The sequence below is a fragment of the Rhinolophus sinicus genome, linkage group LG01 (genome assembly GCF_036562045.2).
Source record: "Rhinolophus sinicus isolate RSC01 linkage group LG01, ASM3656204v1, whole genome shotgun sequence".
NCBI classification, from domain to species: domain Eukaryota; kingdom Metazoa; phylum Chordata; class Mammalia; order Chiroptera; family Rhinolophidae; genus Rhinolophus; species Rhinolophus sinicus.
The window spans coordinates 195,957,575-195,984,273 of record NC_133751.1 but is presented as its reverse complement, the minus strand read 5'-3'; the positions used below and the strand labels follow the sequence as shown (position 1 = coordinate 195,984,273).

At 38.2% G+C, this 26,699-nt stretch overlaps 1 protein-coding gene across 3 annotated transcripts in view; it reads left to right on the top strand.

Annotated features, from left to right (window-relative positions):
- The window catches only part of PAX3 (paired box 3), a 92,071-nt gene extending 67,551 nt beyond the window's left edge, over positions 1–24,520 (top strand). For 2 of the 3 annotated variants that reach the window (XM_074313966.1, XM_074313961.1), the window contains exons 6-9: positions 2,796–2,961; positions 4,434–4,648; positions 22,227–22,473; positions 22,970–24,520. In XM_074313966.1, coding sequence (XP_074170067.1) covers positions 2,796–2,961; positions 4,434–4,648; positions 22,227–22,473; positions 22,970–23,004 — 663 coding nt within the window. In that variant the 3' untranslated portion in view covers positions 23,005–24,520. The remainder of the gene's footprint in view (positions 1–2,795; positions 2,962–4,433; positions 4,649–22,226; positions 22,474–22,969) is intronic. The other variant, XM_074313974.1, reaches the window with a different exon arrangement.
- Positions 24,521–26,699: the final 2,179 nt, after the last annotated feature.

Here is a 26,699-nt window from a genome sequence, read left to right as displayed (position 1 = left end):
CAACTTCAGTCTGTTTTTTCTTTAATGTTTCTTGTGGCAGATCAACTGGTTCTAGGAGATGCAGGTTAGCGGTGGCAAGATGATAAAAAATTTGGTTAAATGTCCAGAGACAGGCAGATCCATCTTTAGTAAGCCCTGGTTCTCCCAGAGGACTGGCCCTCTGGACTTAGGTAGCCTAAATTTAAACAACATTTAAATTCCTTCCTGTGGCAAACTCTTGAACTTCCTGTTGAAGTTTTGTTTTTCAGTAAAGATTTGCTTCCCAACTATTTCTCTTCATGTTTTATTGTACTATAAATATAAGAACTTTAAAATCCAACTCTTGCTGGATTTACTCAATGTCTTCAATATTTTTTGTATTGTTTTGGAAAACTATAAACAAACCCCCAGAAACCTTATACCCCTAGTCTTTTGGATTCAATCATTTGAAGCTATTTGTAGAAAATTATGATGCTTCTTCTCATTTATTATTTGAAGAAAGACATTTTTGATTCAATAATTGGGTTATAGAGGAATTAGAATGAACTTGAATGAAAGGTAAATTGAGATTATTGGAGTGAACAGGCATAGCCACCCACTGGATAAATCAGACTTGGTTTACTTATCTGAAGGTTACGGAAGGAATGTGGCATAGAGAGATTGACAACATGGTTCTGATAACGCCAGAAGTGCAAGCTCCTGAGCTCTTCTTAAAAGAGCTCACTGGTCCAATTGAAAACAGTATGTCTGAATGAATGAAGTCACATGAGAACTTTTGGAAATTCCACTCTTCTCCCAGCTTAGCACAGAACGCTGGAGATGCGCTGCATGAAGGTTGGTTTAGATAGAGGTAGGGGACCATTTCACCTGAGCCAGGTGGCCTTGTTAATCTCAAAGTTTTATAGTATCTGACCACAGTGTGTAGGATAGCACAGTACACTCAGGCATGAGTATGGCTCTAATTTTTCATCCTCAGCCTCCTCTGGCTAACACAGCTTGTTCGAAGCACATCTCTAAAAACGGTTTTCTTACCCCATGCCTCTGGGAGTCATAGTAACAGACACTCAGATTTGCGGTGAGAAAACACAATTGATGTGGACCTCAAACTGAGTGCCATTCATGCTTCTATTATCCCAGGTGGCAAGTCATTAAGTTAAGTAAAACGCTAATTCAATTATGTATCAACATAGGAAAATATTGACTTACCTTCTTTTCCTGTTGGAGACTTAAGGGGTATTCAATGTTAGTATTTTGAAGACGTTGAAACAGCTTTCCTTACCAGTATCTTGCAACGTGCTTAGAGAAGACCAAACTCTTTTGCAGACAAATGCTTGAGGGAATAGCAAACATTTAACCAGAGGCCTTGGCAAAATATTTGCTAAGTTGGACTTTCTTGCTCCAGAAGGGAGAAATTCCACCCTGCATTCTTTTTAAAAATTTCATGACGTAAAAAATTGCAAATAAGTGGTATAATTGTTAACTTCGTTCTAGGAGGAAATTAAGTCTTATCTTTTCTTAGACATACTGGTCTCCTGCATGTATCACCTCCATGTGGAGTGACTTTCTGTTGAAATCATGTCTGTTAAAATGAGTTGAAACTCTGTCTCCACTCTAAACTTTTCCTGATTCTCTGCATTTCTAGAATGGAGCTTCTACCTCTAGTGAGCAATTATTTTGAATTCTTTGAAGACTCTGTGAATTCTAGGAGGATGAGACTATAAGCTGCTCAAGTGCAGGAATCTTATCTTATTCTATCATCTTATTCACCCCTTTATCCCTCTGACCCCAAGCACAGAGCTTTTCCCCATATAAAGTTTTCAATGAACTTTTGATATAGGAATTGGCATATCTTTAACTGGTAGACATCTCTCTCATTTAGGGGGCACCATCACATATACACTCTGGAAAAATCATTCAAAGTTCTGCATTTAAATTCTGTAGGTATCAGAGCTGGGCAAGATCATGAGGCCCATTCAACACCTTACATCACAATTTCTCAATATTTTAGACGTTCAGTTACATTGCTTGCTCCAGTCACTGCTATTTTTCTCTAGCTACTCCCACAAAACACTTGGGCGTTACGTTCCTTGAAGGCATTTTCTTATATTACATCCGATTTTCCTGAATGAACCTGGTTATCATAGTGTCTGGCACAGATTAGCCTAGCTGCATAAAGCTGTTGATGAAAGAAAGAATTAATTATTTAAGGGATCTCCTTAGAGGAAATGCTTTCATTTTTTGAATGAAATACTTAACCTCTTTGGCCTGTGTTTCCACTAACATCAGTACAATGCCTCACATTTTGAAAGGGACATAAAACATCTCCATTTATCCTCTTGGTCAGTTTATATGACTGTCCAGGAGCTATGCCCATAATGACAATAGAAATACCGAGACAGACTGATAGGAATATAAACTACAAGGGTTAGTGTAATAGGCAAGGTCAAATTGGGACAATGTCCTGTGGAGGTCAGAGGCTCATGGATCCTCCCTAGAATACATGAAAGTGGGAGGGTGCTGATGGTGACAGTAGGAAGTTCTTCTTGTCCATCTCCTGTTCAGCCATCCCTGCCCAAGGCCATCACTGGATTTGTGGGGGCCTCTGCAAGACCATGGAAAGCCCTTGAAGCCCCTCAGTGACCCCTGACATTTAACTCTCCTTTCTCCCCTGACAATACAACACAGAGGGTGGAGAGCTCTTGCTTCTATTTGCCCTGTCAGTAAGCGGTCTTTAATCTGTTTTAGCATGAAAAATTCATTAAGAATGTACTATTATTTCATCAGTGAAATCCTCAAATTTTAAATTAAATCCATAGGTCTGGTTTAGCAACCGCCGTGCAAGATGGAGGAAGCAAGCTGGGGCCAATCAACTGATGGCCTTCAACCATCTCATTCCGGGGGGATTCCCTCCCACTGCCATGCCGACCTTGCCAACATACCAGCTGTCGGAGACCTCTTACCAGCCCACCGCTATTCCACAAGGTATGGAGGAAGGGAGTCCAGGGTTACAGTGTAACTTCCCATCACTTTTCCTGCTGCTTATTTTATGTCATGCTGACATTGTTGCTGTTTGTATGTTAATTACATTCTACTAGGTTGTCCTGAATTCACCAGAAACATAGTACAGTCACATTCCAGAAACATAGTTTGTTCTGGGACATATCTTAATCTCGCTAGATGAACTGTGTTGTGATATAATACGATGTCAGTATTTGAAAACAAAACTAAACAATGAAACTAAACAACCTTTCTAAATGAATATGCAATTCGCTTTTCTTTGGTTAAAATCTTACCTCTACATTTGTATTCCAGTCTGCAGTTAACTGAAGTTCTGTGATGGTTACTGACTGCAGTAGTGATAGAGGGAAGCTAAGCTTTGACTAAGTCACTATTTGTTAACACATCGAGGTGAATGGGATAAACGATAAGACAAAATTATTTTGGATTATGAAAGGTAGCGTTCCAGGCATTCAAAACCATACTGTGGTATTAATACTTACATGACTCGAATGTGTATTTGCTAAAGAAACTTGAGATTTGGAATTCTTACAGTGGTTAATTCTTATGTTGATTAATAATACTCACTACCAAAATAGGTTTGTTGGCATGTTAGTCTGATTTCTGAATTCCCATTCTGTGGGAGTGTGCCATGAAAATATTATTAATATATAAATAAATTATGTACTTGCACGTACGAGGTCTGACGATTAAGTTCGTGAACTCATCCTAGGAAAAGTGCTACATACCTCATTGCTGAATATCCCTATGGTCACCTTGGAAGTACTCCCCTTGGGAAGCTATGCACTGATGCCAGCACCTAGTCCACCCTTCAAAGCAATTTTGGAACTCTTTTTCTGGAATGTCCATCAGAGCTGTTGTATTACCCTTGATGTCCTGAATGTCATCAAAATGTCTTCCTTTCAATATTTCCTTTATGTTTGGGTAAAGAAAGAAGTCATTGGGGGCCAGATCAGGTGATTAGGGAGGGTGTTCCAAAACAGTTATTTGTTTACTGGCTAAAAACTCCCTCACAGACAGTGCCATGTGAGCTGGTGCATTGTCGTGATGCAAGAGCCATGAATTGTTGGCCAAAAGTTCAGGTTGTCTAACTTTTTCACGCAGCCTTTTCAGCACTTCCAAGTAGTAAACTTGGTTAACTGTTTGTCCAGTTGATACAAATTCATAATGAATAATTCCTCTGATATCAAAAAATGGTTAGCAACATTGTTGCAACAAGTTTGCAAACTTAATTGTCAGACCTGGAATTGTGCAGAGATGTGCCTTTATTCGTTACAAGTGGTTCTATACCTGCATGGGAAGAAATGAAGCCCGAAATTAGCATTTGGCCTGACCTACAGACACTGCTGATGGCTTGGTGACGGTGAACTTTGGCCCTGGACTTATGCCGCTGACCCGCACAGGGCCTCTCTGACTAACCATCTTCTTCCTTGCAGCCGTGTCAGACCCCAGCAGCACCGTCCACAGACCTCAGCCGCTCCCTCCAAGCACTGTACACCAAAGCACTCTGCCTTCCAATCCGGACAGCAGCTCTGCCTACTGTCTCCCCAGCACCAGGCATGGATTTTCCAGCTATACAGACAGCTTTGTGCCTCCGTCCGGACCCTCCAACCCCATGAACCCCACCATTGGCAATGGCCTTTCACCTCAGGTCAGTCCCGTGTTTCCAGACAGACGATTTGCTGTATACGAGAACCAAACAGTCAATTCCCTGAGGCAGTCGTATAATGAATTGCCAAATTTAAACCATAATGTATTCTTTATACAAGCCACATGATTTCAGTTTCCTAGTTTCCTTTCTCTCCAACCTTCCTACAGGCTGTACTAAAAGTTGTAGCTTAGACTTAAAATTCAAGTGATTTTTAATGTAATCACAGAGATTTTATGTTTATACTCAGTTGTGAAGACATTTGTCATCTCCACTCCTAGTTCCAGCCTTTGGGTAAGGAACTCACACACATTTTTTTTTAAAGGTATTTGGTCAGCTGATAGGATTGTGAGCAAAACCAACTAATAAGAAACCAGCTTTTATAAAACAATTGAAGAGGATGCAAACAAGTTGTTTGGGGAGAGACCCAGCTGATGACTACAGTATAAATGATTTATAAATGCACGAATTAGGAGAATTACTGCTCTTTGGGACTATAGAGATATTTGAATGTTGTAATTGTTTTTCTAATTTGCATTGGACTATGAGCTTTTCTTGAGAGATCATATTAATAAATTGCCTTGATAATTGCATGTCAGAGGGTTGGTTAAATTTCCTACATGTGGCATCTGTCTGAGGTTGACATTATTAGCAGTTGTTTAAATACAGATCGCTTGATTTTATTAGAGAGCTCTTAGCCCAGGTGGCAAGGATAGCTGCCCGCTAAATTTGGAGAAATGTCACAAAGGGGTTGCAATCTATAATTGCAATCGAGAATCTCTTCGGGGCTGAGAGTGAGAGTTTTAACAGCTTTATCTTTTCTTAACCCCCTTTTTCTTCTTGGTGGTTAGAAAAACAGAGAGGAGCTCAGAATGACACAAATGAAAAGTGAAAAGACAATTATAGTCAATTACACACTAATCACTGACTATCACCGCTGCCTAAGCACCAAGAGGGCATTCTAATAGGCAGAAAATGAGATTTTAATGGCACAAAGGGTGGCCAAAATAACGACTCATATATCTTTGCCTTCTTCGTTTTCTTCAACTTGTGGTTTGCGTCTTGGGAGTGGAGTTCCTGGGCTCTGCTCAACAGTGATAACTCTGAGCAGCTGAAAAGTTCAAAGCCATTGGAGTTGAAAAGAATGAATAGTAAAGGCAATGAAATAAACATTTCTGCCTGAAGGCAAAAGTTCATAAATCCTTTTTTGTAACAGTAAATGTAATTAAGTTTCACAGATTCCTGTAGCACATCCTGGGATTAAAAAAAAAAAGAGGTGGCTTTAAACCTCAGCCGAAAAATAACAACATGAAAACAATAAACATGCTTCCTATAGGACTTTAATACATTTAATTTCCAAGGGCTGGTACTTGTGAATGTGATTTTGCATGAAAATCATGGACTTATATTAATAGTTGCATCTTTAAAATGCCCAGATTTATAGCATATTAAGTGTCTTCCACAGTTTAGAAGTAACATCAGAAGTAGTTATCCCTTCAGTTTTTTTTTAACGTAAGTGGTTTTGGGCCATAGAAAAGCTTCTTAGGAATGTGATTTGGTAGAAAGTGTTAATAATAGTGAACTTCAACCCTCACCAGTTCTGTAAGGTGAGACCCAGATTCCCTCAGTGTTTCTTAGTGTTCAATCATAATAAATATAATAGCACAAATCTGTTTTCTAAAAGTGAAACTCTTAATTTTTTGTGTTATAAGTGTATCACCTTGTATTTTATATACATGTATTTTATTGTATTATATAAGCATTGCATAAGTGGAATTATTAGCACTTGATCTTGACACTGTTAATTCTTGATTTTTCAAGAAGACTGGCTATGAGTCTAGAGTTGGCAGTAGGGTAGGAATCCTTCCAATATCAAGCAATGGAAAATTCCACAGGCAGCCTTTCCTGTATTTCTTTACAATGCCCTTACATATTATGTTAACTCCTTACTGAAAACATTGCAAATTTCCAGGATATTTTGCATTTCTACAATACATTTCTGCCTCAAACCACCAGTAGGGAATCCATGTTGTTTCAGTTCTTGTAGCATCCCCAAAGAGTTAGAAAAGAGACAAGAAATAGAAGCTCCCCCTTACTTCCTCAGGCAAAGTTGAAGAATGAAAGACAGTGAATGAAATAGGTATCTTTATAAACATCTTACAACAAGGGAATAAGAGAATTGGGTATTAGAACTCAGATTTCAGTAGCTTTTGGGATTTATCACTTCTCAGGACTGTAAGCAAAGGGGGCAGGGTTACCCTACTTCCGATTGTTTGGCTTTATTAGAAGTATTATGAAGAAAGGAGCTCACGTCTACCAGCCTTGTTTACCTGTTAACTAAAGCAGAGAGTAAAGAAAGGGTGGTGACCCTTCAGTCTTATTCTTATTACATGGAAGTGCTTATTAATATATTCTTGGACGATATAATGTTAAAGTGAAACTAATCCTATGATGACCATTCTCCTCTTCTTTTCCGCCTACTCTTCCACTTCCTCTGCCTGTATCTGGACATCTGAAATGCAGACAAATCACCCGAGGCTCAGAGAGCTTGTGACCTGCTGAAGGCACAGGACTCGTAGTAAGAGAACTGGGATTAGAACCTAGGATTCCTGGCTCCTGCTCTACATCGCATCCATCCTAGTCTGTTCACAGTTGAATGATGAGGAAACAGATTTCTTGAAAAATAGAGGCAGGGGGCTTTAGTCATATTTTAAAATCATTTAGTAGCAACTGGTTTTCTAAACTTTTGGGTTCGGGTTAATTTACATTCTTTTTGCTAATACCCTCTACGTATTTTTTATTTATTTTTTTGCTTTACACACTTTTTCTATTAATCTTCTAATACACCCCCCATAATAATCTATATGCTTATTGTATAAAATGGAAATATTTTTAAAACTGTCTTTAGAGTAGGACAAAATTACCCATGACAACCACTATTAATGTTGTTTTCTAGCTCTTCTTTTTGGGTCTTAGGCCTTTGAAAAATATCTATAACTGCTGTAGTAGTGCATGCAATTTTGCATCTTGCCTTTTTTCTATCTTCACCTTTCATCATAGACCTTTCCCGCCTATTAATTTAAATTGAATTGGAGCAAAAGTTTTTTGAGTCATTATGATGAATTCACTGTAGATCTCTTCAGTGGAGGCTATTTGCCATGGTCAAAATATTTGTGCATTCTATTTCACTTTTTTCCTAGTGTCATTGAGATGGGTGTATTATTTGCCATTCAAGCTTGAAAATGATGGGTGAGAATGTGTGTGAACTATTGTACACTGGGCTTTCTAGTTTCTTGTCAAGGAATTAATAGACGCCATCATAGGCATATTGTGCCTCTGTATGTGTGGACTTCAGTTGCTTTTCTTTTGGGGTTTCTGACATGTCTGCCCCCTCAAGCCAAGATTCTTTTAAAACTTGGCATCAAAGCCATTAGCCAAATGGTGTGTGTTAGATGCCCTCAGTCCTTCTCTCGTGGAAGGTCTCAGCTTTGCGAAGGATGGGTATGGAGCATGACTCAGGAAGGTCCCCATCTGTCCAGCTGCTCAGATTGGAGTAGCAATGGACTGCTATATATTTGTGACATTATAAATCTCAGAATACTGTCAAAAATTTTAGAAACTATTCATATTTTTCCTCGAGGTGCTGACAGGTTTTGTGCACTACTGAATCATTGGCAAGTTTATCTTGTTCTGAAGGAATCAGTGACTATATCTGGGGAACATTCCCATTTTAGTTACCGAAAAACTGAGGCCAATGCAACATAATCATCTAGATGACAGAGTGAGTTACCAGCAGAGTTAAGAGCTGAATCTATCTCTTTTTCAGTTATTACTAATTCTTCTATAAATAGAAATTGCACATTTCATTTGTTGGAGAAGCACAGTGTCCAAGAAAGCTTTTTGTGAGCTCTGGCACTCATATTCAACCTGATTTTCCTACAGGCATGGTTGAAAGTCTTCAAAATTGGCGTGTTTGGCTTCCTATTCCTTCAAAAACTAGATCTGTCAGGGAACTTGAGGCAAGATTCTCAAGTGATAAGTAGGTGGGGAGGTAGGCTAATGACCTCAAAAATTTCTGTTGTCTCTGAATTGTATTTTGTTTGAACTACATGACCATTTTAGGGAATGGGGCTTACACTCATATATGAATGACAAAACACCCTCTGAGAAGAAAACCATTCAACTCACTCCATAGAGGGTTTTCTCCTGCCATAGCAGCCTTCTTTCGAAAGGTTGTATACCCTTGTTGTGGAACAATACAGAAGAACACAGTGAAGAGAGACCATGTATTTCCCCTTCGAACCCAGATGGTATGTTACCAACACCTTCCTGCATGTGCAGGAGAGAAAAAGGAATATTGACTTGGAATATGGGATACCAAGGAAATACCACCATATGCTCAAGACATGAGATGGATTAACATGTTCTTCTAATTAACTTTCCTTTGCGAGAAACACTACCCTCACTGTGTCCCCCACCTCCAACACACACACAATCAAACCCCCCACACAAGGCCAGTTAAATTAACAAACTTATCATTTCACAGCCTACCCCCACCCTACTTCTACTAACTCTGCACTTTTTGGTGACAGCTTCTAATGATTTCTTGAGTGAAATACAGTATCAGTGGGTTACATGGTTTCTAGGAAGCTTTTTTTTTTATTGTGATGTAGTATACAGAAATGGGCCAACTTGGCTGCATTTAGTGTTCATCAACCATTGCAAATGATTCTTCAAATGTTTTGGGTTTGGTAAAACCTAAAACACATTTTGCCAAGCACTTTTCCTTCTTAATTTTTCAAACTGTATTTTAGGGAAAATTTGATCCATATGGTTTTAATTCATTTACTCTTATATCATTGACATTTTTTTTTTTTCCTATGGAGCCATTTGATATCCAAGAAGCTTTCTGAGCCTTTCTTACGTTTGTTTTAAGATTTCCCTCCTTAAAAAGAGGAAGTCCTCTTTGCAGCCTCAGAGGCCATAAATTTTGAGTACTCTCTCAATTCAGCAATACTTAAAAATACATTTGGTATAAATCTGGATTATTACGAACACATTTTGTGTCTAGAGCAGATGGGCAGATTTTCGTTTCTGTTTTACGAGTGAAACGAATGACAAAATAAGAAAATAGGGTTAAATTACAAAAAAAAGTTTTGTTTTAGAGAATGTTTAACTGTTATTAATAAATCCCCATGGTGAGAGCTATGCTCAGAGGCCTCATTTCAAAGTTTGTCCGGGTCCTTGGTAAGATGTAATTGAGTAACCAGTACACCTGTCCTATTTCATGGATAATCTACTGAGGAAAGAAAAAAAAAAATCTCATAAAGATTTGTGTCCCTGGCTTGAAAATGCTTGAATGTTTGCTCACCACTCAGCAACTCAGGAACAAAGACTAGGTCTGCAGATCTCATCAAGTTTATCGACCATTCATCTTTTAAGTCTGGTTGAATCATCACAGCTTTGTGGGCATGAGACACGGTCCCAGAAGTAAACTCAAGAAAGAACAGATAGATCTTTATATTAACGAGATTGTGGTTAATGACAAACGATGTCAGGATGAACTTTTGTTCTGATTCCCATTTCACAAAAGAAAACCTTTAACTTCACCACCCCTCCAGTTGCTTTTAAAGAATAATATTAAAATCGAGATTATTAGTGTGTAATGTATGTAAATTGCATATTTGGTGTCAGCTACGCTTATTAGGCAGTTTCTCCATTTCATGCATATATGTATTAGACTGTCGAGGTTCCAGTTCAAATTCGATTTCAATTGCTCAGCACAGTTTCTTTTGACAAACATTTGTTAATCCTGAAACTTATTAGGGAGGGACATTTAAGTGTTAATATGTGTACCCAAAACTCAAGACTGCTTTTGATTTAGCTTGTCATTTTGTGGACCACAGTATTCACAATTATCTTGAATTCCTTAACTGCCAGGCCAGATGATGGTTCTTGGTCCATCGTAGGTGTAAGGGCTTACTAGAGATCAGCTTGTTTTGTGGATGAGGTACAATTATTAAGACTGGTTGTGATGGATGCTTTTCTGTTTCATATCAGGAGACCGTGTTTTTCACTGTGGCGTGATTGTTCCTTGACCTTCACTTGTGCTCTTGGTACATGTAAAAGCAGTACAATTTTCCCTGGTGGCAGGTCCAGCTTCTGTTTCAAGACAGCTGATTTTCTGGACATTTGTAAGCACACATCCAGATGCCCGGTCAGTTGTTCTGTGCATTTCACATGGGTTGTGGATCCTGTGCCCACAGCCTACTTTTATCCTCGTGCAAAACCAGGCAACCAGGTGGCCTGCCACTAGCCCGTTTCCCAAGAGAACTACTTCCTTCCATTTACACTTCCCAGAAGTTCATTTGTGGAAGAAAAAGGAGTGATTTTGAAGGAAGAGATTGGTAGGGTGTCAAACAAAGCTTGGACAGAGAAACAATCTGTACCAAAGTGGCAGCTTCTCCAAAGCTTGAGTCTCTTTCTGTTTCATTTCTAAAGTAGTTCATGAGCTCAAAACCATGGCTACAGAAGCCTCAGATGTTTATGAAGACTCAAGGATGTTTATGATCATAAATGAGCCCATTTCAGCTGTACCAGAATAACCATTAGCCATTTGCATGTTTCCATTCTGCCATATTAGGTTTTTGAGATGTTCTCTCTGTGGTAAAAACACTGCTGCTAACTCATTTGTTGAATCGATGCAGACAGCAATTGACTTGGTGCCGTTGGTTTTTCTCCGAAGGCTGTGGTTGCTACCCTTAAAGCATAGGAGGAGAGCCCTGGTTTATGTCAACTCTAGCCACAGTCTCTTGAATTTAGTTACAAATTTGGAGAATTGTGAGAGAAACAGCCACTAGGCCAAAATCTCCGTTTTAAAGAAAGGGAGGGAAGAGCAGCCAGTGACTGAATCTCATCATATCACTGAAAGGAGCCACAAGGAAACCTTTCTTGCTGAATTAAAAATTTTTGGTTTCTGCTGAATTGGTTTAAATAGAAACTCCATCAGTGACTTTCTGTTGTACATTGCACAAATTAAATGCCACAATCCCAGCATTTTTAGGCCCATTTGAATTCTTTTAGCCATTGCGGAGGAAAAAAGGAGTGTGATTACTTGGTCTACAACGAAGCTACTAGAATGAAAAGTTTTTCTTTGTAGTTTGTAATATAGGGTAAAGCTGCGCTGAATTCTAGTGTGAGGCCAATGGTCTGAATCAACCCTTTATATGTGGTTGGAATGCAATGTAAAGCTTTTAATTTATTACTGCATTTGCAAAATGGCAATATCTACAGAAATCTGAATACTTGCATATTTATTCAATTAGAGGCTGAATGTATGCTTTGTACTGCAGACACAAAAAACTGGATTCAGTCATTAGTTGTGTACTATTTTTTTTTTCCTGAAGAATTTGCCTCTGCAAAACAGTCTGGGTTTCATCAGAGGTGTATATTTTTCACTGTACAGTATAATATTTAAAAATTACTCTTGACATTTCGCTAGAGTTTAGTAACTAGAATTTCAGAGATTAGTGATTGCATTGTCCCTGTTGATCAATGGGCAAGATGGAAAATTGGGAAACCCTTTGAGGCGGTGCGTTTTGTAGAATCCCAGGGTAGTATTTCTACCTTAAAGGGAATATTTCTTAGCTGTGAGATGATGGTACAGCTAGTCTTCAGCCTTGAACTAATGAAAGAGACAAGCATTATTCAAATAAATCATTACCTTTTGTTTTTCCCACAAAATGCTGCTGTCTCATTGTGTGCAGCTTGCCTTGAAAAATTGAATTAAACTATTACATCTGTTCTGAGATTAAAAAGCCCTTTGTAGAGCTGATCTTCATGACTTGATGGGAAAATTTCTAGTTCAATGTCAACCCTTCCATAACTCTTCCAGGCAAAATTTCTTGTGTTAGCCTCTGCTGATGTCACACTGCTGTGTTTATACCTTGTTAAAACACATACCACGCTGTAATATATTATAAAGTATCCATTCACTCCTTTGACTATGAGCTTGTAGAGGAATGGTGCTAGGTCATAATCATCTTTGAACACCCAGAAACCAAGCAGTGCCTCATAATAAAATATTGTTCCCCAAAGTGGGCTCCTTGGAAGAGTGGTTTGGGGAAAAAGAATTCTGAATCAGCAATTTGGTAAATGTTAACAAACTATATCCCTTTGTCTTTCAGAGTCTCAGTACACATTAGCCTACTAAAGGCTCTGACAAGGCTTGTGTGGAAACGTGTTTTACAACTTAGTGTTTTCTAATTTAACTATGGAACCCTTTTGTTGAGTAATCAAACTACCACATTTTGAGGAACATTTCCTAGGAAGTACTGAATGAGAGAAAACACATGTGGAGGCCCAACTCATGATTCTTCCATTTCTAAAATAGTTCCCTTGATTTTTTTTTTTTTTACAAGTCAATGTTTCTTTCTATTTTACATCTGACGTTATCTTCTACTTCAACATATTGTCAACCCTCAGTATAACAAGTTAGCAGGAAAGAGAGTAATTTTAAAGACAAAGCTATAAACTGCTTAATAATGTTTAGATGAGGCAGATAAGGGAGTAAAGGAAAGAAAGAGAATTCCTGTTTAGTGAATTGATTGTAATGTGGGTAAAACTCGTCCATTTCTAGAAAGAGCCCCAAGGTCAAAGGTACTAGATTCCAATACTTATCAGCCCCATCACTGTGTGTCATCAGACAAGTTGTCTAAACTATCTCAGTTTCTATTTCATCTTCTTGGTAAACTGGAAAATATTAAAAAAAGAATTGCCCCATAGAGTTATGCTGAGAAACACAAATATTTTTGACAAAGTAATAATACTATTGCAACATGGCTTTCATTTTTGTTTACTTAGAGATAGCATGCAAACCTCTGACAAAAAAGTAATTTGATTGTTGCCGACAAAGAAAGCAAATGTGGAAACTGAGAAATTATATATATAAAAAAAAGGCACTCTATTGGTGGACTGAAGTATTTTCAGGTATTCCACTTAGACGTTTTAAAGAACTGAGGACTCATGTTGGTTTCTATTCAGACTGCAGTATTTGTAATGTGCTTGGGGTATGAGAGTCCCCAGAAATGCAATGTACAAAACTGGGTTTTGTTTCAATAATTCAGATCATAGTCTCATGAAAATTCACTACAATGGAAACAAGAACCAACGACTCCTCATTCCCTGAGGCTAAGTGTGGGGAGGAAAGAGGATTGTCTTATTGTTTTCCTCTCCTTATTTTTGTTTTGATTTATTGAAATAGAGTACCGAAATGCATACGTTTTGAGAAATATGCAATCCATCTTGTGGGATACTGGATACTAGGTAAATTGGAAGCATGCTGCTTACCTCAGCGGCAGGCAATCTGACGAATCTGTGCTTCTCTGTCACCAGCAAAAGGTAAAGGTAGATAGAACAACAGGTATGGTAGAAAGGTTTTAGGAAGGAAGGAGCAATCTAAGTAATTTTGAGTTAACCGATTGTGGAGCATTCTTTTAATCACTAAATCACGAGGACTGTCTTTTGTCAAGATCTGTAGGAGCAGATTTCACTTCTGTAGATCCAAGACCTATGGAAGGGGCTTCCCTGTATGGTGCCAGCCCACATAAAGTTGCCTGTGCAATAGGAGACATAACCACTGCTCAATTTAATCAAAGACACAAGCACTTTTTCAAGCAGAAAAGCAACACAACATTTTGATTGGTCCAGTGCCCCTGGAATTGGATAAGGGAAGGAATTAAGATAGATAGGACCTTAGCTTTGTGGAGTCATAGCTTCTGGTTCTTAGAAGACTGTGTGCTCAGATGTTTTCCCATATTTGTTGAGTTGCTACAAGTTTCCATGCATCTTAAATGAATGCTTATTCTGCCTTACACAAAGCCCATGAAACTGAACAGAAAACATTTCCTAAAGGGTATGTTCATCCTTGACATCTACTCATTAAATCAGTATCACTTGGTCTGTTCACTTGGCTTTTTTTTCCTATCCTAAGGACATACCCTCCTTCACATGAAGAGAAGGGAAAGGCAGGCTCTCTTCTAAATCTTCAGGTGTTTAGTAGATGGAGTGTTATGACATTGAGTTTGGGCAGCCACCAACATATTTGCCTCCTTCACACATAGTTTGGAAGAAAGAAGAAATTTCCTTGTTGAGTTAGGCAACTGTTTTCCTCTTAGTGAGCTGGAATGTCTGCCCTCCATGTTGTTAGAGTTTTGGGTGAAAGGGAAATTTTAGTGGAATGGGAATTCAGTGGAGCCCAATATCCCTATGTATTGGAGGGGCAGAACTGAGTCCCTTCTTTCCAAAAGGCAGTGTGGATTTCTAGTTTATTATGAGTGTTTTGGTGACTTTATGACAGAGCTGGGCAGTTAAGGTTGAGCAAGGTTTGCATTTATGAATGCGTGCAAGGGTGAACCACCCCTGCATTTCCTTGAATGCAGGTTTAGTTTATGGGCAATTAAAGATAAGTTTTAAATGCCATCTCATTGAAGTAGTGTGGGATGCCCAAGCACAGAGCTTTTCCTTTTCTATATTTGGCATCCTAGGTCCCAAAGGGTCAATTAATATTCAGTAAACGTGTCCTGAAGTAGTCATGAAATTAAACCAAGATATATGTTGGATTTTCCACAGTCATGTTTTCAGACAGGTTTTTGAAACGATGAGAGGTTTGAGTGCTTACCCTTTAGAGGGCTACTGTGGTTGTGAGAAATTTCCTGAACTAAGAAGAGTTAACAGCAGGTAATGTCATTCCTCCTAGAAAGAGTTTAGTGTGAGACTCTCTGTGTTAAGTGATGAATGAGGGTATCTGACCCACATCTGTTTTACATTAGAATGGAGCATTGCCCTGACATCCTTAGGAGCATTTGTCAAGATTCCCTGGACAGAGCTTCTGTAAATTACATGCTGCAAATGTGTCAGGGTCAGATAAGAGGATATCATTAACTCCCCCAAGTTTACTCAAGGCTCTGTCAGTCCATCTTAATATGCTAACGGCCAACAATTTTCCTTGAGCCGTTTTGTTATATTTTTCATTCATAGAAGAAAATATATATATGCTATACCCCTTTATTATTGCACATGTTCTTTTCTCATAAATCATATTAATTGTAGACATGGTCACAAAGCATATTAAATGCAGGCATGCGTAAATGAATTAAAACATATGAGAATTTTATTACGGCCCTTGGTGGGTCTAACAGTCAAATACCAAATGTATTAACTGGCATACTTTTTCATTTAGGTGAAATAAGCTTTTTCTTAATGGGCATTATTTTATTGATAATAGGTGGACATAATATGATTGTTCATCATTAAGTAGAAGTAAACTACAGAGGGTGCCAAAAAAATGTCTACACATTTTAAGAAAGGAAAACTGTACTAAAATTGTAATACTCAATATATACCAATAACAAAAGATGAATACAAGTCACATTTGACTTCTGCAATTACAAGAGGTTCTCAAAGTGGTTACCATCAGTGTCCAGACACTTCTGATTATGGTGAACTACTGCTTGAGCAACGTTGACCAAAGTGTCCACTTGTATACATTTTTTTGCCCCCCCATATGTGTATATATGCATATACCAGGGGTGCCAAAAATGTATACACACGACTTGTATTCATCTTTTGTTATTGGTATATATTGAGCATTACAATTTTAATACAGTTTTTTCCTTTCTTAAAATGTGTATATACTGTATATGCGTATACACTATATATAACATATAAGGTATGTATATATGCATCTTGCAAGCCATTTTCTGTTAATGCTTTACCTAGATTTATATTTTAGTCATTAGTCCCTAAAAAACATTGCTATCAATTTAACAGCTTAGCTGTATTGAGAAATAGGTACTCTAAAGGATTGATAAAATAAAAGTCATTCTGTAATTTGTCACAGAGCTGGAGATTAAAGTATATGTGTTACTTAGAGTTTAATAGAGACAGTATTTACTGTGCTCTTCACAAATAAAACTGGAAAATATATGCACATATGTCTGGTACTAGTACTGTTTCATTATGCATTAAACATAGCTACTTGTAAAATGTTAGCTAAGGATTAAAATAAACAATAAGGATGTATTTAGCTGGACATTTAAATCTACTGTTTTTCTCTCTGGTTTGGTAAAGGTCAGCCATGCCCTTCCCATAACTCTCTAGGTCTGGGTGAGAAGGTCACCATACCTACCTTAAGAGAAACTTCTGCCTTCAGGCAACTTCCCTCTTACAGCTTTCAAACAGACAGGGCCAAAAAATCTAATTATTTAGATGCTAATCAACTGCAGGATAATTCCTAAGGCATTTGAATCTGAAAACAACATGTTCAGGAAAGTCTCTTAGGCTTTTCAGTCTCCAAGATATAGTCACTGAAAATTAACCATTAGATGACTCCATCTGTATGGGCAAAAATCATTTGGACAAACATTTGAATATTTTTGTTTTGGTTCTGGAAATAAATGATATCCAAATTAAAAAAAAATATATATAGTCAGTGGACTTGGATGGAAAAGTAGAAAGTTAAAAACAAAAACTTTTATACAAAACTGTAATTCACAGCGGTTTTCTAAAAAAGCAACTAAATGTATGTTATTAAATGTTAAATCAGAAGAACATCTGGTTACTTAAGAACAAAAAAGAAAATAAAGACAGGAACCAGGACTTCTACTAACGAAAAAAGAAGCATCTAGATGTACCTCATAATTTGCTAAATCATTTTAGATTTCTGATAAGCTCTGAGCACTTTCAAATGAAGGCAAAACGCTAATGCTTATGCCAAGACAAATATTTTCCAGACACATTGTTTAAATGTAAATCTTAATTTGGGCCATAGTTTTTATCTTTTATATTTAATCTTACAATAGGAAAATTAATTCAAGAGAAATATGGCATGAAGCAATTGTAAAGAGTTAGTTTTTCCTGAACCATATAATCTTCCAATCAAGATATAAACAACCTATTTGGAATTCTGAAATTTGATAATGAGCTTAAAGAGATCTTCAGAAAATGTCTCTAATGCGGATGGCTGGAGAAGTGTCAGCTCGTAATTCTGAGGCTTTGCATTTGTTTTTAAAAGTAATCCATAAAACAGTTAAGAAATGGTGTCTAGGAAATGTTTTTGGAGGTAAAAATTTAGAAATATACTTAATAGATATTTTTCAGGTACCACACTTAAGAGTTGTACTCAACTAAAAGTAAAAACTAAGTTCTTCCCCCATGTCCCTTCCCTATAGGACAGAACAGATTTTTATTGAAGGACAACTCGCTTCCTGGTCATTGCATCTACTGGATTTATCTGGCGTTTAATAAGAACGTGGTTAATGTTCAGTAGACAGATCTGAGTAACCCTGAGTTTATTTCTTTTCCTTTGAAATTGTTTGTGAAAGACATGCAATTGTGCTTTCCTCTACCCCAAATTTAAAGAAAAAAAAAATCAGACAAAAATGCCAAGCCTATAGTAGAAATAGCTTGCTAATGGTTTCTGAGGGAAAAAAAACACCACACGTTTTGCAACAAATGATTTTATTTTATCTCTGAATTACAAATTGCTATAGGAAAAGCATGTATAAAAGAAATCCTGAGGATATTCTTAAAGAGAAAATATGACTGAAAGACATTCCATAACCATATTGGGGGAATTCCAAGAAGTTCGTTTACCAACTTCTTTGTGTAGCAAAAAGAAATTTCCATAGCTTCCCTTGAACCATATGAAACACAAAATAGCTTTCAAAGAAACATACATAAAAGTGTAATGGGACCCTTCCATAGAGATTTGAGGTTTTAAATGATGTTGGGGGAAAGTAATGTATTTTGTAATTATGTATTCACTATTTTTTTCCAACAGAGGTTTCATTTTTAATTTTTAAATTAGAAGTGATTAGAAAGATGTATGTTTCTCAAATCTGAGTGCAAAATATTGAAATACATTGTATTAGTTATAATTTTTTTATTAATTTCAATTTCAGACCAAATATAAGATAATATTAATGCCTCTTTCCCCATCCTTCTACAATTCTTAGGAAACAAATCACAATTACAGTATGTGACAATCACAGTGGAAATAAGAATTTGTGGGACAATGTCTGCATTTTGGGCTCTATCAGGGAAGTCAAAGGGACCAAAGATAATTAGTCTCTGGTCGTCTTAATTTCTTCACATTGGCGACTGCAAGTATTGGGCTGCTGAGCTAAGAGCTATTGCTAAAGCAGAAGCTGTCACTAGCTTCCTGTGTGACAGTGGCAATACTGACAGGAAGACCCAATAGAATCTCTTTATTCCATTCACCCAGCATCCATCCCTCCGGATTGAGTCATCCTCCTGGATGTCTTAAAGACATTTTGCCCTGGAATCTGTGAGGAACTATCTTTCTGTTGCCCTGAATATGGCCCTGGCAGGTATCTTTATCCTCCATTAGATACAGTCAAGGTGTTAGAGTTAAATCCTGACCTACAGTTTTCTTCACATTCAGCAACTTCAAAAGTTGCTTCATGACCATCATAAGCTGGATTTTGCTTATAGGAAGGACTCATGTCTTCTCTTTTAGGATCTTAATGGCTTTTTTCCCCCTATGGACAGTTATTGCTGCCTTCAAAGTTATGCAAGCAAAAAATGAAGGCAGAGGATTAAGTTTATCACAGCAATGTACATATAGTTCATGGAAGACTATGCATGTTTTGAATAAAATTCTGCTCTTACTCCCCAACTTTAACTGCATATGGAGTATTCCATTTCTCCCTTAAAGTGATATACCATTAACTGGGTTTCAAGTACATATCTTCATGAAGGACACTGTTAATTTAAAATATATTTCCTTTTTTTTAAAAAAATTCTTTTTTTAATCTAGTACTGCTGGATAATTTTCTTCTCTGAATTGATACAGTTACAACATTGCTTTTTCTAAGTGTTTTTTTTTTACACAGCACAGCTTATTTACAGTGAAATATTTGTACGCTGTGTCATTATCCCCCTTTCATTAAAAAGTCACATTTTTCATATTTTTATTTTTTCTATCCATTTTTGTCCATTAGGCCAGTATACTAAGAGGTACCCCTGATTAAAAAGGAGTGTATTTGGCACTTAGCAACCTCTACTTTGAAGACTCTTTTCTGCTAATAGACACAAGTAATTTTGGCTTGAAATAAAATATTTAATAAATTAGTATATCAATTGAAGTTTATGAATTTTCCAAGTATACTACTATAAAATCATCTCTATAAGCTCAAAGAAAGGCAAAAAAACACAAAAAACAAAACAACCCAAAACCCAAGCAACACCAATAAAAAAACCCTCTCAAACCAAACCAATGTAGTTGAAAGAACATTCAGGAAATAAATGCATTCTAGGTTGTGTTCAAGTTTTTAAAATGAGAAAATGAAGTGATTAACTTAGTATAAACAGTGTTGGGTAGGACCCCAAGAGGGTCCCAGCGTTCCACTGACTTTCCAGCCTCATGGAGCTGTGAGTCCTATTGATTTTTATTTTGTGATTTTCATTTCTCCCAATCTCCCATAAAACATAACAGTGCTCTGTCAATATGATATTTTTTTTAGAATATAAGTAATTTTTAGAGATTTCAAAAAAGATATTTCACCACATAGCTCCAGAAAATCTAGGAATATCTTTTAAAAGTTGGGTGTTACTGTATTGCTTTCCCCACAGTGGCCCATCTCCGCATGTGCTTCCACACATACCGTGTTTCCCCGAAAATAAGACCAGGTCTTATATTAAGTTTTGCTCCAAAAGACGCATTAGGGTTTATGTGCAGGGGATGTCCTCCTGAAAAATCACGCTAGGGCTTATTTTCTGGTTAGGTCTTATTTTCTGGGAAACACGGTAGTAACTCAAATGAAAGGGAAAATAGGACCTCTGGGGAAAGGTGAGAGAAATCAGCAGGTTATTAAAATGGAGTAAGAAAAGGTGGTGGTGAACAGATTCTCTCTCCACAGAAGGTGGTGAACAGATTCTCTCTCCTTCTCCCCCCATCCTCCTCCATCTCTTGGGGCTAATTGAAGATGGATCCATTTAAAGCTGTATTTCAAGAAGATTTTGTTTAGCTATGAGGATTATGCAAACCTTTCCCAAAGGGGATTGTGGTCTCATTGTTTTTGGAATCTAATTTAGGATGCTTTCTGGGATGCAAGACTTGTCTCTCCCTCCTGCCTTGCTGGATCCCCTAGATCCAGGCTTGTGTGGCCTGAATTTCCTTGGAGGATAGCACAGGGCCTTGAGTCAGGCATCGGGTTTCATTGCTGCTGGCTCCTCTCGCTCTTATTTGTACACTTTAATCTCCATATGCTTCAAACGTCCTAAAACACAACAGGACTATTATGGCAATATTGTGTGACTGCGGGCCCTTGCATGTACATACTTTGTAAACAGGTGATATTTTGAAAGCAAAGGAGACCCTTCACCTGGCAGTAGATTTCCACAACTGGTTTTTGAGCCCTGCCACTGAATTGTGTGAAGTTGAGAAAAATCACTTTCTCTCTCCTGTGACAGGTTTCCAGCTGCAAAATTAATTATCCACTTACTTCTGTCACAAGGTGTTGTAAGGGTCAGCGAGCTTGTGATTGTGAAACATGTCACCGTGCTAATCTGCAAGTTGTTCTGTTATCACAGTTCTGTTTTGTTTGAAAGTTCTCTTGTTCTGGGGTTATTGACGAAACTGAACAGACTTTTTACAACATTTTTGCATTTCAGGCTTTTCTTTCCATGTAACATTTCTTTATATGAAATGTTAGTTTAGAGAAGAAATGAAAGGATAGATAATGGAGGCAATTACTTTATAGTTTGTTCGTCATTCATTCATTCATTCATTCATTCATTCATTCATTCAGTACCTCATATGTGCAAAGCTCTCTGCTAAGTGCAGGGATATGAAGCTGAGTAGGTTACCCCCTCAGAGCTGTCACAATTCAATGTGGGTGACTAAGGTAATAATTACACAGTGGGAGGGGTGAGCAAAGTAGAAGGAAGCATCAGGGAGGGAGCAATTATTTCTAATCACTGAAGGAGACAGCCAAGATAGGGAGAGGAAGTTTCTTGAGAGGGAACACTATGAAAAAAGACATGGGGATCTCAAAATACACAAAAAGGATTTGATTTAGATTCATTTAACTTAAATATATGTATATATGCAAATGCCTGTTTAAAATCACATGTGAAACTTCCAGATATACTATATGGTTAGACAGTCTTCTATATGAACAGATCTAATTTCTCCCTAGCTCTGTCCCTCTGTCCCCGTGTCTCTGTCCCTCCTTCCTTTCCCCTTTGATATTCTAGTCTGATTTTATCATAAGGAGCGGGGTGTAATATCTCTTTCCCGTCTTCCTTCTTTTCTTTTCCCTTCCTCCCCCCTTTCCCTCCCCTTGCTTCTTTCTGAAACTGCGGTCAGATGTTATCATTGGGCATGATGTATGATGTAATATCTTTGCCACTTTGAATTGAGGTCACCATCTTCTGGAAAGCTCTTCAACAGTAGATTTCTAAAGAAATAAAACTGGGCCTTTCCCAGGTATTCTGTCAGCTGTGATCTGGTCCTCTCTGCATTCTCACTTCTTCCCAATCTGCCTGTTTATTTTAGGTAATGGGACTCCTGACCAACCATGGTGGGGTACCCCACCAGCCCCAGACCGATTATGCTCTCTCCCCTCTCACGGGGGGCCTGGAGCCCACCACCACGGTGTCGGCCAGCTGCAGTCAGAGACTAGACCATATGAAGAGCTTGGACAGTCTGCCAACCTCTCAGTCCTATTGTCCACCCACCTACAGCACCACAGGCTACAGCATGGACCCTGTCACAGGCTACCAATACGGACAGTACGGACAAAGTAAGCCTTGGACTTTCTTGGGGGTGTGACTCCTGCCAGGGTGAACAGTTGCCACTCTTCCTCGAGAAAGGGGAGGCACTGGTACGATTCAGGCCTTACATCCCAGTGTCAATTTTGTGCTAAAGCCAGCGGATTGTTCCAGCCAGGGCTCGCTTGTGTAATTATTTTCTTAACTGATGTCAACAGCGTCTTGTGGTTATTAATTGAGAAGATGTGAAACCTGATTGCCACGAGATAAAACACAAGGGTTGGCCAAAATGCAATAACCCCTGGCATTAGAAACACATGTTCTTAATGGGGTCGGTTCAAGGAGCATATGGAGTGTAATCCCAAGGACACACAGTTGTGTCAGACTTGTCTCAGGAATAAAAATATTAGTCTGGATCCTTTGATACCGCAGTATTAAATATGACATTGTCAGCCTGTAGCTGATTTTGCCCCTTGCTGTGAATTGTCCCAGCGTGACCTAAAAAGCTGTGTGTGTGTTTCCTTACAGGTGCCTTTCATTATCTCAAGCCAGATATCGCATAAGTGGACTGTCCACTTGGAGATAAACCTGGCCCTGTTTTCGGTCTTCACAGCCGAGACATGAAGAATATTCTCAGAAAAAAAAAAATCACCCCTGTGGGGGGCAGCCTTGACAGGAGACAAAGGAGAATGATTGATTTTCTTTCTCCAGTAGTTGGTTTCAAATTCTTTTGAACACATTGGACAAAAGCAGTGGAGAAAAGGAAGACCCGGAACAATAAAAGACAAATGTAACATTTTAAGGCAATGAGTTAACATGGCTATGTATCAAATATCCCAACTCTTTAGTGCTGATGATCAAGGAGCTAAAACATTCCGTGTGTGTGTGTGTGTGTGTGTGTGTGCGTGTGTCTGCGCGTGTGTGTGCGTGTGAGTGCATGTGTGTGTGTGATTTATCTGGACTGGTTTGGGCAAGCAGAATGTTCTAAAATATAGTTGGAGAATTCTCTAAGGTGTAACATGATTGATGTCCAATGCTGACACTTCTACAACTTTAAAACTGCTCACCTAATGAAGCAGGAATCCTTGACTTTTACACACTGGAAATTGATATGAAAATAAATGCCACCGTTTGTAGGAAGTTAGACTAGATGTAAAGGACCTCCCAAATAAATTATTTGTTATCTTATCCTCATTTGTAATTTAGTTGTTAATAAATGTCCCGGAAGGACACGTCTTGCTAACAGGATATGGGATAAGAGGAAGAAGAGCTTGTTTTTTTTTCCCATTGTGGGAGAGGTGCATGATGTTTTCCCAATTCATTTCCATTTGGAAGCCAACCTGGGTGGGGGGGGAGAAGAGTGATGTGCATTCCCACAGCTGCTTATCAGTGTGCAATACTGTGTACCTCACCGAGGCTTTGGCGAAGGCCAGGGCCATATAAACAGAATCAGAACTATATTTTTGCAGGTGCTTTATTTTCGCAGCCCGTGATTCATTGTGGTAGAATGCAGTGATGTTTGCTATTTGCTGGACAGTCAACAACCTGGCTCACTCCTTTCGATTAGAGACCACGATTGAGAATAATGCTTTTACGATGACTACGTTTACATTCTTCTCTTTTCTATGAAAGGCAGGGCAAGAACAGAAATGGCCACATGGCTCTCACATACTTTTAAATTATACAATGATATCCAATATTAAAAGATTATAGGAACTGAGGTTTACATACATTTATGTGGTGACATTTTAGAATGTCAATAAATTTGTTTTTTGAGATGTTAAGAGGAATAAGAAGGTGGAAGCCAGTGTTATTTATTTCTTTCTATCCTTGGAATCATGAACGAGGTAGGCACAAATCCATTCCTTTTAGAGCTACAAACTATGACATAGTGAGTTAGTGAGACTAGACGTAGTACCGAGTTTAGTTCATACATTGGTCTTAGAGGGTGATGGGTCAAGAGTTCTATCTTTGTATTGCAGCCTCAGCCAACAACAATGTGTTGTAAAAATGTCTTTCATGTAAAAAGTGCAGTAAATATTTACTATTTATAATGAATAAACAGTTATGAAAACTTGCCCAACATTGCTTTTTTGAGGGAACTGGTGAATGTCATATTAATAAAAACTTGGAAATGGGGAGCCAACAAAATGTATACCTCACTTCTAATGGTGCCTTTTAGATTAGACTGTAACATGGACAAACAAAGTTCCACAGCTCACAGCTGTATTCTCATGAAGAGGCTTAGTTGAACAGTTTTAAGGATTTAATTTTGTGTTTCCGTGGATGTGGAATCCAGAAAACACCCTCAAGTCCAGCTTTCTCTTTCCTTGGTGCTCTCAGAGTTATCACATCCCTTCACTGTTACAGGGGAGCATATGTTCCTGCAGAACACTTACCTCTATCTTCATCTGCAATGGTTTTCACCACTGAAATTTTTATTGAAAGATCTCATATGAGGTGTGATCAAACAATACGGTGACTGTTTAAATAAAAAAAAATTATAACAGTAATTTTTTTATAACAGGATTGTGATTAATCCCCCTCAAAATGCTCCCCCTCACTTTGAACACATTTATCCCGTCGTTCTTACCACTTTCTGAAGCAGTTCTGTAAGTCCTCTTTCGTGAGCCTCTTTAGTTGCGAGGTCTTGGCTGCCTCGATGTCCTGAATCATTTGGACTTTGGGGAAGAGCCAGAAGTTGCATGGTGTCAGATCCAGTGAATACGGTGGATGAGGACACACCGTAATGTTTTTATTTGACAGCAATCACAGTATACCAGAAACGATGACAGCACAGAGTGTTGTCATGCTGGAGGGTGATTTACAGCACACTTTAAGACACACCTGCTCTCAACCGTAGCTCACACCTGACTAACTGCACCGAACAAGTTGAAACTTGTCACACACTGTTACTAAGGTTCAACTTGCCACTTCCTGTATTGAAGATCCCTGCCTTTCTATTGGATGGCACTCGGCAGCCGCATTCACCACATTGTTTGATCACACCTCGTATTTTGTTTTAGAAACTCTCTTCACTCATGAAAAACATTAGTACCTATTTCATTCAGTCGTCCTTCCTTTCTCCCTCCCTTCTACTCTCCTTCTCTTCCTTCAACACTTATTTAAACACTTATTTATTTAATGAGAGTCTAAATATGCCAATCCTGGTGCTTGGAACTGGGTTATAGCTGTGCTTATAACCTAGTGGATAAGGCAGAGGAGTAAATACATAGTATAAAGCAAGAGGACTTTTTTCTTAAGCAGGGAAATAATTACAATACCCTCTGAGGTTCTTACTTGTCTTAACTTATCCCTCCCAACATCTTATATAAAGCTGGTGATGGCATTAACAGCCCTCTTTTATAGATGAGGAAACTGAGGCACAAGGAGCTTAAGTGAGATCACTCAGTGGCAGAGCTTGGATTTGAATCCTGGCAGTCTGATTCCAGAGCCAATGTGCTCCAACTCACACTCTCCTGCTTGTCCAAGTCGAGACTTGTGAGAGAGAATCTTATAGTCACAAAGATCTACAGGAGTGCTTGCTGTTCAGTTTGGTAGCAACTAGCCATGTATGGCCATTTAAATTAAAAGTAATTAAAAATAAATAAAATTTAAAAGTCAGTTCCTCGGTTGTACCAGCCACATTCTGAGTGTGCAACAGCCACACGAGGCCCAAAGCTACTGTATTGAGCAGTATAGACAGAGAACATGCCCATTATCGCAGACATTTCTGTTGGGCAGCGCTGTTCTAAAGCATGTGAGTTCATCTTTTCAAAACCTCAAGGACTTGAAGTGCACTAGGTAAAATTTCCCAAATTCTTTTAAGTGCCTTAGATCTCTTTAGCTCACACACTTGTCCATTCAGTCAAATATAGTGCCCTTTTTCTCACAATTATCTATTCAAAAAATATTATAAGAAGAGGTCATCCTTACTGAACACTTACTTTCGTTATCTTGTTTGAGACTCACAAAATCCTGTAAGGCAGATGTTTATAGCCCCAATTTACAGATGTGTGGACTGAGGTCTGCAGTTGTTCATCAGTTTGCCCAGGGTCGCACAGAGCCAGACATAGCAGAAACAGGCTTGACTTCTGCTCAGCCTAGTGTCAGAACCTATTTTTATTTACCCTCCCAAATGGTGCTTGCAATACTCACTTTGTTATGTCAATCTATATTCGTGCCAAACTCAACTTGAAAATAGGCATTAAAAAAAAAAAAAAAAAGCATTGATTCCCATTACATGAGAGAAAAGCTA